Source organism: Thermobia domestica, chromosome 2, assembly GCF_964235325.1.
Source record: "Thermobia domestica chromosome 2, izTheDome1.hap1.1, whole genome shotgun sequence".
Classification (NCBI taxonomy): Eukaryota; Metazoa; Arthropoda; class Insecta; order Zygentoma; family Lepismatidae; genus Thermobia; species Thermobia domestica.
Genome location: NC_137455.1, coordinates 162504019 through 162519889, shown reverse-complemented (window position 1 = coordinate 162519889; position 15871 = coordinate 162504019). Strand labels below are relative to the sequence as shown.

The window sequence follows — 15871 nt, the reverse complement described above, 5'->3', positions numbered from 1 at the left end:
GATAGTAACCATGACTTTGCCTCCTTGTGGCTGCGTTTTGAACATTTAAGAATGGGAATAGGATGGATGTCTGTACTCCATAGACTGGAATTTAGTCTCAGGTTCGAAGTGATGAGCCCAGGACTCGTTCACAGTTAGGACACAAGGTAGATTAAGCTCGAACATTGACATTATTGTTACAGCCACTCATGAAATTTTGAACTATTATTTCTATTTTACTCTTCACCACTTCTATTTACGATTTCATGCGTGCAACTAGTAATAATAAAAGAATTCATCGTAACTTGTTGCGTGAGGTTTCTTAAATTGCAACGAAACACAAGAGGAATACACGCAGCTTGACTTCGTGTAGTAGCGAAATGGAGCTTGAAGAAATAGCACTATTATTATATCATCATATACAGTCGCAAATAACTAAAGCAATACTGGATATTTCATGTCTGGAAAATGTCCTCAAAAGTTTGGAGATTTTTTTCCCACATCCTTTCAGTTTTCTCTGGATTTCTGCACTCTTACTTTACACCATGTTTCTTGTTACATTTTTGTTTTTATACTTCATACTGTTGTACTAGTGTTGGCTGTTGTTCTACAGGGTGTCCAATTTACAATGCAACCCGGAGTTTGGGATAGTAGAACTTTTCAACCGGAAGCGATACAGAAATACTGGTTATACCAAAATGAAGCCTTGTTCATGCATATATTTTAAAACTAGTAAGCAACGATTGAAATACTCTAGGAATCATACAGTGTTGCCAGATGTAACCGAAGATTTTTTTTTATTTTTTTTTATTATTTTTTTTTTTTTTTTTACAAAACATGTATTTGACTCGTAAGTCGTACGTATGGATGTTCTGTCCTTAATTTTCCGTTTATTTAGTTGGAGTAGCTAGGAAACCATGGAGCGGAAAAAATACCATCGATAACCTATCGGATGAGGGCTCTGTAAGAGGTAACTAGGGAAATCGTAGTTTTCATAAATTAACACTCTGAATTGACAACACCGTCAATTCAAACGTTTGGAATCGGCAAATATGCACGCGGCACCTCTATTTTGTGTGTGTAACATGCTCAAACCTGTTGACAAACGACATGGCTGCTGCGCTGCATCGGTAGAGTAATATTTAACATTATGGAATGAATGGTCACGTGCGACTGGTAGTGCCAAAGAGTTATAGCTGTTCATGACACTGAAATCGCCTATAATTACATTTAACCTAAGATGCAAGTTTACATTGTATTTAGAATAGAAGTGGCAACTGAAAATCACAGTGCATTCACTACATAATATTTACAGAAGAAATATAGTCACGATTATGTTAAATATTGTTTATGACTTAATGGAAATTTTCATTTTTTCAGGTCAAAGGATCACCACTATATTGTTGGATGGGGTTCAGTATTTTGTCAGCAATCAAAATCCTTATTCTCCACAACTAAATTTCTTCTTGGCGTATCAGTACTGCCGTTCTATTGGCTTACAATTATTGTCACTTGAAAATAAAGAAAAGGCTGATGCTCTCACATCGTACTTAAGGAATGCTGGTAAGTAATTAGCTTTGTGATCACTTGCACAAAGACAACAGAGATGAAACACAAGACAGGTAACTGTTACTTGATATGGATGTGGTCAATTTTACTTTCGAATTACAGTAGCTTGAAAAATTAATGAAAAACTTAACAGATTGAAGTCAGAAATTAAGGTAAAAACTGATTAAATTAAAAATTAATGTGAGAAAAAGTAATGGTTAAAATTAAAATTAACATCAAAATTAATTAATATTAAAAAGGAAATTTTCACTATTATGCAATGAGAATTATCCTGAATTGAGAAAGTTAATGTAAAATTTAATGGATGAAATTGAGACATGGGAAAATTAATCTATTATTACTTAGAAAATAGTTTTCAATAAGACTCATACATAAATAATAATAATAATAATAATAATAATAATAATAATAATAATAATAATAATAATAATAATAATAATAATTATTATTATTATTATTATTATTATTATTATTATTATTATTATTTATAAAAGTCGTAAAATTTACGAAAACATCAACAAAATTATGTATACAGAGGTTGTTTCCGATGTACGGTGACGATTTCAACCTGCACTTACCTTAAGAGAATCGTGTTGCCACCATCAAGAGTGCTCTATTTGGTGGTCCAGCATCTGTGCAATTGCCCGACAGCGAAGTTTCTACTGTAGGAGGCTGACACGCAGTGTAGTCATGTCAAACCGCAACCAACCCTCCTGACAGACTATCCACAGCCGTTCAACGGTACGGAGTCTCCTGGGAGACAAGGCTCGTTTTAGGAGGCCGAAGGCGCAAAAGTCCATCAGTGGCGCATCAGGGAACTTCACTAAAATGTCTGTGAATGGAATGGCACGAATTCCAGTTTCTGCTGCCATTTGTTGGAGGAAGAGCCGGGTTGAACGAGATGTGTGACTTGAGGCCTTGTCTTGATGCACCCACACACGATTCTTGTCTCTCCCGTAGAGATGGGGGAATGTCATGGCGATAAACGGGTGTCACAGGACGTTACCCTGATAATATTCCGAATTCACCGTCCTATTTTTGGCTGCACGATGTATGATCAGCTTGCCCTGGTACGAGTATCCAGCAATGATCATGAAACTTGTGCCAAAATTTCCCTTGCATTCAGTGAACCATCTTTGAAAGCCCCTCGCACCTGTTGATGGATAAAAAAAATTGCACGCGACTTGTGACAGTCGTCCAGATAAACATATGCCTCGTTCAATGTTACAACAAACTTCTACTTTTCACCAGCCAGGTACCGCTCATACAGCTTTCGACAGTTGATGCAACGTTCTTAGATGTATTTTGGCAAGAGCTTATGAACACGCCCCTTCCGTCGCTTTACCAACCTCAAATCGCGAAGGTGTGCACTGTGTTCAGTGATGTCTATAGTCGGTTCGCGATACTCCTCTGTGTGGGTGGATTCTCCGTAGTGACCAGAGCCCCGGCATCCCGAATTCTAGCTCGTGTGCGACCAGTGGCAGCTCGGGGATTGGCCTGTTTCTGCCCACAGGAATCATCCCACGCCTCGCCTTACCTGCCTTAACACCTGTGATAAGCAATTTTTGGACACAGTGAATCCACACTCCTTGCACAGTTGATAATGGCACTATAACTGTAATTCACATCGGAAAGGGCAGTTATGTACCCCCCCAATAAGCGTTTATTTTCGGCGGCATTTGTCCCGATATGCACTTACCACATCTGTCACACACACAGTCAATGGTTCACGGTGCCCACACGACTGGCAGCTTCCTTCCCTTCCCGTTTGGTGGTGCTGCACAAGGTGTGTACTTTCGTCACCATAGATTGAAAACAACCTCTGTATTTTAATATATTTTTTGTGCAACTCTCAGTTCTACAGAAACACAATTTTAGATTTTATAAATTTAATATTAAAATGTAGTAAAAATGATTAAATGCCACGTGCATATAATCACCTTCAACAATGGTGATTTCGTCGTTATAAAGTCCTTAAGCCTATGAGCCAAACTTCAAGAGAAGTTGGGACCACTTTGGAAAAGGGGTCTATATTAATTCACTTCCTTAATGGAACCAGCCTTGAAATTTTTTACTAAACCATATAGAAGATGTTGCAGAATACCAATTTCACATGATTTTCGAGAAAAATTAACGATTATTTTGTTACTTGTTACGAACTTTTTAAACGGTTATCAATTAAAAATTAACTCCTGTAAAAATTAATTGATTAAATTAAAAATTAACAAAATACAATTAATTTACTCGTCAATTACAAGTCTGCCAATTACTAGGAAAGGGGAAAATAGTAGTTGGAACAAATATTGTTATCTGGCTACTCCATCTTATCTTGGGAAATTATGAGCTATTAGAGTTTTGACTGAGAATTAACATTTGTTTAAAATCTTAGATTAGTTATTTACAGAATCTTGGAAGATAGAGACAAATTGTAATTAAAAGAATTAAATTTAACAGTTAAGTGTTAAGGAAGTTGTAATGTCATTGACTATTTTTAACGTAATAAATATAAATGTTTGAATACGAGATACGGGATTAAAAAACAATTTGAAAAGATAATATGTAAAGGTATGTTGTCGTTTACTAGCAGATGTAATAAATTTTCAAGAGAGTTACACTGAGACTTGCGTCACTATAGACTAACAGCGAATCTCTGAATTTTATGGAGTTACAGAACGAATAAACGTGTTCAATCTAGGTCATTTTACATGAAATATTCAAATGTGTTTTGCATGCCTTTAATATTTCTTAATCTGGGAGTTTCACGTGTCTGCCTGGTAGAATAAAGTATGTTTTGGAATTTTCTCATTAATATAAATGAGATTTTGATAACAACCCAGACTAGATCTATTTAATCCAGACAGTTAGTGCTTTTGTATTCAAGCCAAACTTAAAATATTCACATATACTTACAAAATATAAAACTTAAATACTTGCAAATTACAATAGTTTTTGAATTTTAATTTTAGTATTCACTAATATATAGGTACTTCGAGTCCTCGTTGTAATTGAAGAACCTGAGGTATTTGAAACCAGTAAACTATCACTACGTAAATCGACCTTCGGAAATATTTTTGTATCAGTTTAATTACCGATAATTTGTATTATTATAGTAAAAAAGACGTTCCAGAAAGAAATGAACTTATAAAAAGGTTTACAATATGTTGTTGTTTCACATTTCCTCATACTCTTCACTTCTGGCGTCATATAAGAAGACATTGTAGTCTGTCTGTATACTTAAAATTTTAAATGCAATTTGAGATTTTGTGATTTTCTTTGATTTCAACTCTTTTAATAAAACTCCATTTTTCTACGTTTTGTCCTTTCTTGTGCTGCAAACTCTTTCAATTTCTTTTGCTCCTTTATTGAAATGATTTGTTTTTAGTTTAACGTCCCACGTTTAGGCCCTTTAGGCTAAATGAGACGGATTATTAATAAAAGTGAATGATTGTGAAATTAAACTGAGTTTAAATTTACTGAATGACAAAAACAGTAGTCATCATCTGTTCTTTCTACGTATTCAATACAATGTTTTGAGTTTAAGTTAACACGCCAAATGAAATTCTATACAAAATACAAAAGTGGGTGAGAACATTCACGAGTAAAACCATATCTAATCCTGAGTTTAAAAAAAAATAATTAAAATGTGGTATGATAATTACATGTAAGTATTTTCACAAGCACACCAGTTGACGAGTTACGCTTCAACTCAGAATGTTTATTTATTTATTTATTTATCAACGCAACAGGTAGATGGCCAATATTTAATTATCAACACAACAGGTAGATGGCCAATTAGAGTATTGAAATATTACAATACATTTTTACAACTGTTTGTGTGTGTGTTTCTCAGGACATTGTACTGCCAATTTTATCATGTTTCTGACCTAATTTGTTATAGACAGAACATATTCTCCAAATTGGTGACTTCAGTAATTATTAAAATTGCCTACCAGTGTACTATGATTTTCAAGTCAGGGATCATTCCAGTTACTTTTGTATTTCAGATACCTATGAAACTTTATATTTCAGATACCTACGAAATTTTGATTGAACTTTTTCAATTTGTTGGCGATACTGTTGTTGCGATAGGTTCCAAATTACAACAGTATATTTCAACTTGAAGCATACACATGAATAATACATTTTCAAAAGAGCTGCAATATTGCTGAAGTCCTTACCACTTCTAATTGTGAATCCTAATAATTTAAAAGCATCACGAGTAACATTTTCGACGTGTTTAATGAACGTTAATTTCTGGTCAGATATAACAGCTAGATCTTTACCTATATTAGGTCTGCTTATAGAAGTATTACTAGACTTATAATCGTATTTACGGGTATTTTTGTTTCTGTTAAATGACAATACGTTACATTTGTTTATGTTTACCCCAAGTTTCTTGACTGAATACCAGTTTGCAATACTCTCTAAGTCGTATTGTAAATCAAGACAATTATGCAGATTTTATATTTTGAGATCATCAGCGAATAATAATTTTTCACTGTTGGATATGTGATCTGGAAGATCGTTGATAAATAACAGAAATAGTGGAGGGCCTAGGTTCGAGCCCTGTGGAACTCCTGATAACGCAAAACACTTGTCTGTTTTAAATTCTTTACAGGCAACTATGTGCTTACGTTCACTCAAATATGAAAAAAATGGTGAGGGCTGAAGAAAAATGATAATGATTTAGTTTGTTTAACGGTATTTTATGATTGACTGTGTCAAAAGCCTCCTCAAAGTCAACATATATTACGTCAAATTGGAATGTTTCATCTAACGAGTTAGCTATTGTTGTACTGAATACTTCGAAAGAACGAATAGTAAGTACTGCCTTTTGTCATTTAGTGAATTTTACTCATACCCAGTTTACTTGTTTCTTCTTTTTGTAATAAATTTTGACATATCAAAACTTTCGTTTCCTACTTCTTAAATTATTACGCATGTTAACTGAATACAGTTAAGACTTATTGATTGATTGATTAACTGGAGTTTAATGTGTCTTGTCCGCATTAAAGATATAAAAGACGGGACCTACTGTTTAAACTGAGATCCAAACTACTACTCATATTTATACCTAAGGCAAGTATTGCTGCCAGAAATCGAAGCAGAATCATGCGCGTTAGCTTTTTAGCCATAAATGGGCACAGGAAAAAAGATAGATAATCATATACGTAATGTCACCAGAAGAAGAAAGTGTCAATGGCACGAAGAAAAGAATATTGGCCGTGTTTCTTTGGGCGTATGAACACTACATGACTGTCTCTTTCAAAGAATTTAGTTTGAAAAATAAACAGACTAAATACCATAAAACAAAATACAGTCAATCCACTGAATGATTTTAGGTGAAAATATGTAATACCCATTTTTTGTCTAAACTTTTAGCACAAGTTTAGATTTACGCAAGGGGTAGTAACTAACTCTAATTACTATCAGCAACTAATATTATTTTGTACGAAAATGTTTACAATCTAATTTTATGGAGACAAGTATCGTTTTATGATAACTACTTAAATGATATACAGAAATAATTCAATAAAGTTGAAGCAACAACACTATATTCCATATTTGATAGGTTATGGAAACCGTGACTACTGGACATCAGGAAATCGTCTAGGAACGAAAATGTGGATATGGATGAGCTCAGGTCAACCCTTCAATGCAACATTTAATTACATGAGAACCCCAGATTTTACTCCTAGTCCTCCTGCATCACATGGTTCAGGGAACGAGTCGGAAGATCAAGTAACTGAAGATCCTTCGACTGGTCGAAAGAGGTAATTACTTTTACTGTTATGCATTTAAATAAACAACCTTGACTTTTAAAGCAATTTCTTAAAAAATACAATGTAACCCGTGAAACACTTTAAAGAGATACTCAGTCGTCTTACAACATGTAAATTTATAACGGTTCCTTTAATTATTGAGCCATTAAAATACACCAATTATTTTATTCACTTGATTTAATAAATATAATGGAGAAGTGTACATTTTACTTCCACGCTTATTTCTAATATGTCTGCTTAACTCACTCAATAATTCTATTTATTTTTGTAGTCATGACGACGACATCGAGATTTTGATTACATAAAAACATTTGAATTATCTTTTTATGTATTAACATCATAACTATATTATTTCTTTTTCTTTCTCTTCTTCTATAAGCAGAACCTGTCTAGTATATATTTAAAATATTCAAAACGCATTATAGCCCAAAATTACAAGTTAATAATTGTTACAAGTAAAAAAAAATATACAACATACCGTTGAGAATTTCAGGCAGATAGGTGTTGCGTTAAGCGTAAGCTAATATTTTATAACCAGTAGTTGATATATGATGAGAATTACTTAAATACTATGATAATAGTATAATCTTACGTGCGCGAATCCATAAAAACGTATGAAGATTTTTTATAAATTCTGTAGCATTTAGAAATTCTAAAAGGGCGGTTTTATTATAAAGAATTTGAGCTGTTATTAATTTCTGTACTTGTCCTAGAATATTCTTGATTGTCATCTACATAGTATACTGTTCTCTCTTAAAAAAAAAAAAAAAAAAAAAAAAAAAAAAAAAAAAAAAACCGCTAAACTTGTGTCATTCATTTACACGAATTCAAAATAGTTGAGTAGAGGAGTGGAGATTTATTTTCAAATGCTGGATGTACGGATACGGAATTTGGTACATGAAGGCATCTTTTATATTTTTACTCCTACGAACTCCTACGGGGGTATGGTGGTTCAATGGTACAGCGCTTAACTCTGGTGCGTGGGGTTCATGGTTCGATCCCTGACCAGGTAAGTTTGTAGTAGACAGCATCGTGTCCATGGGATTTCTTAGGCATTCCTGTTTCCTCCCACATTCTCATTCCACCAATCTTTCATCATCACTCACTTGTCTCAATCATCCCTTAGTCTAAACGTATAATCGAGGAACGTTACTCTGAAATATTTTTAATTTCATTTGTACGAATTGAAAATAGGTGATGCAAGAAAAGTGGAAGAACTTGTAAGTGCGTTAGAACAGTGTACGATCACGCAACGAAAAGTAAAAACACACAAAAAATTGTAGATAACCATCCTGAAATTCTCTTAAAAATAAAGAATTAATTTTTGTCGCACACCAATTTGATCGACCTACAAAATTCTTAATTGTTATATCTGCAACTGATCTTCACCATTGTGTTGCTCTTCGTCTTGTTTATTATAATTATCTTACATTATCTTCCATTTTCACAACTACAAAAACCTAACAACAAATACATAAGTACATAAACTACTTTCCTCTTCTTCGTACTAGCTAAGTACTACACGACAACCTAAATTAATTAATTAACATATCACAACAACATTTCTTCTTTTTTTTCATTATTTACTTAACAGTATCCTTCATATTACCAATACTTCGATCTCGTGTGCTTGGATTTCTGAACACTGTAACCAACAACAGCAAAGTTAGTACTGGTAACCATAGCAGTATTGTCGAGTAATCTTTCCTTCATCCTCCATTGATCACCAGCTTGTTGCTTAGGAAAGAAAATTAACATAATCAACCCTGACATGGTAGTTAATAACTTTCTTTCTCATCTTCCTTATTCCATGTTTTAATGATTCTTCAGTACTGTCCGATTTTTCTGGGTATCCAACAGGCGGTGCTGCTAAAAGCTCTCTGCTCATCCGGTCCAATGGTATATAATGCACGGTTAAATATGTAGTTTTCTTTCTCATGTCGTTCGGATTTCCACCATTACCAACATGGCGCACATCACCAATCTTCTGTTGCTAGCAGTTGGCCTTTATAGTCCTGGCAGTTGATAAAATTAATTTGCTTCAATGAATGCTGATCTATTCCTCACATGCGACTTGTTCTTAGAAAAGCATCGAGCGTAATGATCCATCAATCCACAACCAAAACAATGTGCATCTTTGCACTATTTTTCTCTTCTTCAATCATACATCTACGTACATAGCACCTAACATTAGGTACTATATGCTAACCTAATTAAGCAATCAACACATCTTAACAAATCCTTGGCATCACGACATAGTTTATATTATCAAATTTTCGAAGTAGGGAAGAAGGGAACTATTATATTTAATTCGAAATGTTGTGATGCGTGGTCATTGCATAGTTTTTAAACTTTAGTTAATCAATCTTTATACTGTGAAGCTTGTACACCACGAATACTGAAAATCTTTAAAAGATTAACAGAATTTGACTTAATTCATACAAGACATGCAGATTTGATATTAATTAAGGAATAAAACATTGGATATTCGATTAGCTGATGTTGTGGTATTGTATATCTTAGTTGGCACATGTTTGAGTGCATAGAAATACAGGGTGTGTTCACAAAGTTTCAAGACTGGTCTGAGAATACAAAATGTATTAAACATTTTTGTACAGCGAACTAAAATTCTTCGAAATATGACCGTTGGGCATCAACACACCGCTACCAGCGTTTTTTCCATTGTCCATAGGCTACCTGGAAGTCTTCGCGCGCAAGGCTGTGAAAGGACATAGCTGAAGTCCCCTGGACCGCTGGAATTGTGTCTAGAAATAAGGATCGTCTTGGAAACGTTCAAGCATTTCTTCGAATACAGCCAGGCCTTCCGTTCATCCATCAGAACTTTGGGAACAAGTTTGGCACACACACTTTTCTCGTCTTCAAATTTTCTGTCACTAACTTGAACACCGTAATCCAGCGTTTCCCAACCGTTGTGCCGCGGCACACTAGTGTGCCGCGAATGGACAGCTGGTGTGCCGCGAGGAAATCGAAACAAAATTATTAATTCTATAGCAAACAAATTGCAAGACACAGGGAATTCACATTACTATGAATTTCTACCATGGACAAAATTACTGTAATGGTAATATATTATTCTACATCTATTACTGTGTAGCCGACAGTATTTCGGCTCGTACACATTTTCACGGTTAGCTGCTATATTACGTTTCAATTGAGAGTCATACTAGCAACTAGAAATGGAAGCACTTGTACGGTACGCGTCAAGTGAACGTTCGTAGAACACTCATTCGCACGTGAATGACAGAACAACACTTCGTTCAACAGCTGTGTTTTGACTTTGACGCATCGCAAGCTGTGTGATTGCAATAATATGCACCGGTTTTGGTTAAAACAGCAAAGTTTAAAATACAAGACATTTGTTTGTTCGTTCGTTATTTAGTGATCTTCGTTCTTAGTGAAAGATTGGATACGGTTTTCGAAAAAGAAAGCGTATTTTTAAAAATCTGAGTCCTATATTTCATTGCAATTGTTTTCTATTTTAAAATTAGAATAATAATAAAAAAAATAAGCATTATAAATTAGCATAGGAAAAAACCAGTGATCGAGGTTTCATCTCTGTGAGAAGATCAGTAATCACAGAAAAAAAATTAGTATGGTATTTTATATTTGCAAATAATAACAATATCTATGAGTGTGCCGCAAGTTGAAAAAGGTTGGGAAACGCTGCCGTAGTCGGACCCAATCCCAGTTCATCGGCAATTAATCTAACACTAAGACGACGATCAGTGTTTAAGAATTCATGCATTTTCATAAGATTTTCCTCAGTTCGGCTTGTTTCAGGTCTCTCAGAGCGGTCCTCGTCTTCAACGTCCTCGTGGCACTCTTTGAACCTCTTGTGGCACATGAAAACCATTGTAGGTGACATGGCGTCTTCTTTGTAGGCCTCTTGAATCATATGAAAAGTCTGTAACTGTTTTGTTCAGTTTCGCACAACTTCACGGCATAACGCTCCTCCAAATGCCGCTGCATTTTCCACTCACTCAGGTTTCGACGGGGGTTACCAACACGCATTCACGCCACTGAATATCTACTCACTCCCTCGTTTCGGAGGCAACTGACGCTCGTGTAGACGGTTAGCTGACACCCCAACTACCGCACCCTGTCAGTGGAACGGGTCTGTGCGCGCGCCCCTACTCAGGTAACACTCAGTCTTGAAACTTTGTGAAGGCACCCTGTATTAATTTAATATAGAAAACAATAATAGAGGTATGAGTCAGACTTTGCCTGCTTTTAACGTATCGTAACTTAGTCAATGGAAATTAGAAATTCTCACCAATTTTAAGAGATGACACGGTGCGCTACAAAATCGTACAACCCTTCACAACTGAAGAGAAAATGACAACGAAACATGACGAAAATTACGACTTTCTGGTATGCGCAGGATAAAGAAATTTACTAAGTAATTCTATGTTCTGCTACCTAGTAGTCAGGCAAGGAAAACACTGAAAATCCTGATTTTGTTGCTGCAAAATGATACGATCATGTGACAGAGAACGTTACTACGCTCTGGTGAAGGTTGGTAACGCTCTAAGCCCTTACAAGAAGGAAAATAAGCTGGGTGTGACTCACGTAAACACAGTACTTGGTGTGTAATGTGCTTTTTGTATGCAGAACGGACAACTAGGAAAATATGCCGGGAGGGAGCTCTATCTGAGTATGAAAAGGGAGAAATTACCACTCATGATACTGAAGAAATGTTGACCAGAGTTACAGCTAGGAAACTTAGGCTCACCGCGTATATGGTAAGAAATTATTTGAAGCTGGGAAAAGGGAGAAATTACCACTTATGATACTGAAGAAATGTCGACCAGAGTTACAGCTAGGAAACCTGGGCTCACCTCGTATATGGTAAGTAATTATTTGAAGCTGGGAGCAAATTATGATGTAAATAAGTCGACCAGAAGACCACGGAAACTAAGAAGGGCCGAAGGAAGTAAGAAGTACTTCGTAAGTTTAGTGGTGGCATTATCTCACGTGATCCCACCATTAACTTTAAATAATCAACCTTGTGCCGCGCTGTACAGCAGTGCAACGTGTTACAATGCAAGAAAAAAAGATAAATTTTCGGCTCACAGCCGATCACCAGAGCAAGAGAAGAAGTTGGGCGAGGAAGCATATGGACTGGAAGGAAGAATGGTGGCGGGTAATCATCAGTGATGAACAGAATTTTAATTTGAACGGGCTAGATGGGTGGGCATTTTATCTGCATAATTTGAGAAAAGAGGAACAGATCTTTATCAAAAGGCAGCAAGGTGATAAGTTTATAATGGTCTGGGTAATGGGTATAACGAGTTTGGTGCTCAAGGCAAAACAAATCGGCTTTCTTTTCTTGTCGTATGAAGGCCATTGATTATCAAACTGTGCAGAAGATAACCTCCCTCTCTCGCTAATGTGATTAATGGATCTTTGTGGATGTTTCAACAGGATAATGCCACTTTAATGTAGCTAATCCCACGGAAGAATGGTTTCAGCGCAAAAACGTGCATGTAATGGATTGGCCGGCAATCTCACCGGACCTCAATCCAATGGAAAATATTTGGGGTGTGATGTGACGGCTAATGTATGCTGGAGGTACACAATACGGTAATATCAAGTCCTTGAAAGAAGCCATTATTGCTACATGGGATGTAATTGACGTTTCCACCTCATATAAACTAGTGAATACCATGTTTGATCGTTCTTTTTGTTTAACTAACAGTGAAAAATGGTTTAGACAAGCGTATTAAATAATTTTGCAACAGTGGACTTGCTTGAGTAACCATTTTTTTCTTGTATTTCTAGCCATTCTGTCATATACTATATGTAGTAATTCTTTCATTTGCTGCGATTTATTATCACTATTACACTACATATTCCATTATCTTTATTTGTCTCCTTTTAACATCTATATGCAATGGTAGTATCATTTTGCAACATACCTTATTTAATGAGTTTGATGATATTCTTATCACAAATTTGAGTTGATTACCAATGGTCTTTCTCAAATCTGTTTATTAATTTTCTCTTTCTGTTTTATAGATCTGCTTTTTTTCCTTTCATCTAATTAGCAGCTTTTTTATTTCTTATTTTTGAGGTCTTATGGAACAGTAATTTTATTTTTCTGGCTCTGCAATATACATATAAAATGGCTTGTATCTTGGTTAAAGAATATCTTGAATATGAAGAATTTGTGTTGTGTGTTGGTTTCCTCGTTAGTTAATTGATGTAATTAACCTATAGCACCAGCGAAAAGCACCAATTTATTATAAAATTCAAACTGAAATGACTTTGCAATTCATTGAAATATAAAATATGAATAAATATTAATCGGTAATTGATATTTAGCATATTACAGCTGGGCACAGAGCTTTTAACTTTGATATATGAGGGCTTTTGCTTTAGAAAATTCACATGCACGAATTCAATATAGACGAAGCATGGGTATCCCATGTTAATTTATTTACAGTTTACATAGTGCTATTCTTATGCTCTTTTATTTATTTGAATACTTTATTTTTTCAGACGCAACGATGTTCCTTCAGAATGTGTAGTTCTCACTCCTTCAGAGGGTGTCTGGGATTCATACGAATGTTCAGCAGTGAAAGATTTCATCTGTGAACAAACAAGGTGCTATTACTACAACTACGGCTCCATTCCTGTGTCGCAACAGCAGGGGTAAGCAGGTGAGAGACATCCAACCACATTTAAACAGGAATTGGTGGAAAAGGAAATTATAGATGGAATTTGGGTAGCTTAAGCAGTAGAGTACCTAAGAAAGGTGGAAGATTTAGGTTTGTAATCGGGTATTGGGTTAATCAAGAAACCTATTAGCAGTTGGCTTCATTAAAACAAGCTGTTTACTACATGCATTCCTCTCTAATTGTACTTAAAAAATAATATATCGCTTACATAAACAGTAGTCCTATTGAACAGTTTTTTAGTACCTTGCTACCATTTTTTCAATGTATAATTATCACTGAACTCTATTTTCAATGATTCATTTTCCCTACTTTGTACGATTAGTAGAATTGATCCTCATCCTCTCTTACATAATTTCTCGAACACTTACAAACTAAATCCTTTTCTAATAACCCACAATAGTAGAGCACACGTCTATAGAGCACAGGGTTACGCAAGACATGCTTGGTGGTGGAATGTTTCTGCAAGCTTATTTAGGGTACTCATTCACATTTTCATATCCGTTTTAGCCAACATGGCAAATCTGGTATTTTAAACTAAAATATTAATTTATAAATAATGATTTATTTACTTAGGACTTCGTACTTCAATGGAAGCATTTACCTCTACATTTACATACATACTCTGTCATTTTTTTTTTATCAATTGACAAAAAATAACAGGAATATACACCTTCATCAACATTTTGATTTTTTTTTCTTTTCTGTTTATCTTTCAAGACACAATTTACTCAGTTTTTATTTTCTTCTGCTGTTAGAATCATTCGGATCAGTCGATTCTATGAGCAGGAGTGAAGGTTTAAAATCGGATATATATATATATGTATATAGACGGATCGATCTTCTGTATATCAATTAGTGTTGGGATTTTATCGTATACAGCTAATACTTTTTTAAAGCAGTATCATATCGCCATTTTCTACAGAAAATTATAGAAATGTGATGCCAATGAAAAATTGTACAGCAAAATCTGGTGCATCTATGACGATAATGTATTACCGAAGTGGTTATTTGTTTTTCTAACAGAAAACAGTAAAAACAGTACATCACTGTCTCCTTCATGACAGAACGGTTCTCTTTTCATTTCACATATACTCAGTGTTCGAAGTGGGAAAAAAAGCAGAGGCGGTATGTTTTATTACGATTTTGACTCGACATACCGGCTATTTAAATGTTGAAATACAGTGAGGGATGTTGTCTAAAATATTACATTTCTATTTATATAATGACTGAAAACCACTGGAAAGTTTCTCTGTAGTTACGGGGAAGGGGGCATGGAGAGACTTTGATCCCCAGCCAACAACTTTCTGAAAAAATATCCCCTTATGTTGTAGGGTCTATTAGAGAGAATTATGCACGAAAATGTTCAAAAACCGAGTTTTGGGGAAAACTCCCGGACCCCGACTCGTCTGAGGAATATTCCAAACTCCCGAAAGATCCGCCCCCTCACAACAGAGAGCCCTTAAATCCGCCCATGCTCAAAACACGACATTTATATGCATTACGACAGAAAGACACACATACATAAGAAAGAAACAATTCAATACGGGACATCAAAATATAAACTAGAAGAATTTTGAAGACACCTCCTTTTAAATACAAAGATAGGAAAATGATAACAAAAATATCGGTGTTGTCAACTTAGAAATTATATTTACATAAGAAGTAAAATCTTTTTACGTGCAAAGCTATTCGTCAATTACTGTGTATAAAAGTGGATTTATTAAAGGTATTTATCATCTACTTTCCAATGACGGTATGTCTTGATCACTGTAAAACCAGAGGCGGTATGCCTTCATTACTGAAAAACCAGAGGCGGTATGACATACCACCGCATACCGT

General features: G+C 35.1%; 2 protein-coding genes across 3 annotated transcripts in view; one reads left to right on the top strand and one right to left on the bottom strand.

The window, feature by feature from the left end:
• LOC145679241 (cytosolic carboxypeptidase 1-like) overlaps window positions 1–15871 on the bottom strand; it is a 160139-nt gene that overhangs the window by 103877 nt on the left and 40391 nt on the right. The window lies entirely within an intron of this gene.
• LOC145676887 (uncharacterized) overlaps window positions 1–15871 on the top strand; it is a 56088-nt gene that overhangs the window by 20276 nt on the left and 19941 nt on the right. The window contains exons 2-4 of one of the 2 annotated variants that reach the window (XM_081747671.1): window positions 1360–1542; window positions 7121–7322; window positions 13854–14006. In XM_081747671.1, coding sequence (XP_081603797.1) covers window positions 1360–1542; window positions 7121–7322; window positions 13854–14006 — 538 coding nt within the window. Of the gene's footprint in view, window positions 1–1359; window positions 1543–7120; window positions 7323–13853; window positions 14015–15871 lie in introns of both variants that reach the window. The other variant, XM_081747672.1, reaches the window with a different exon arrangement.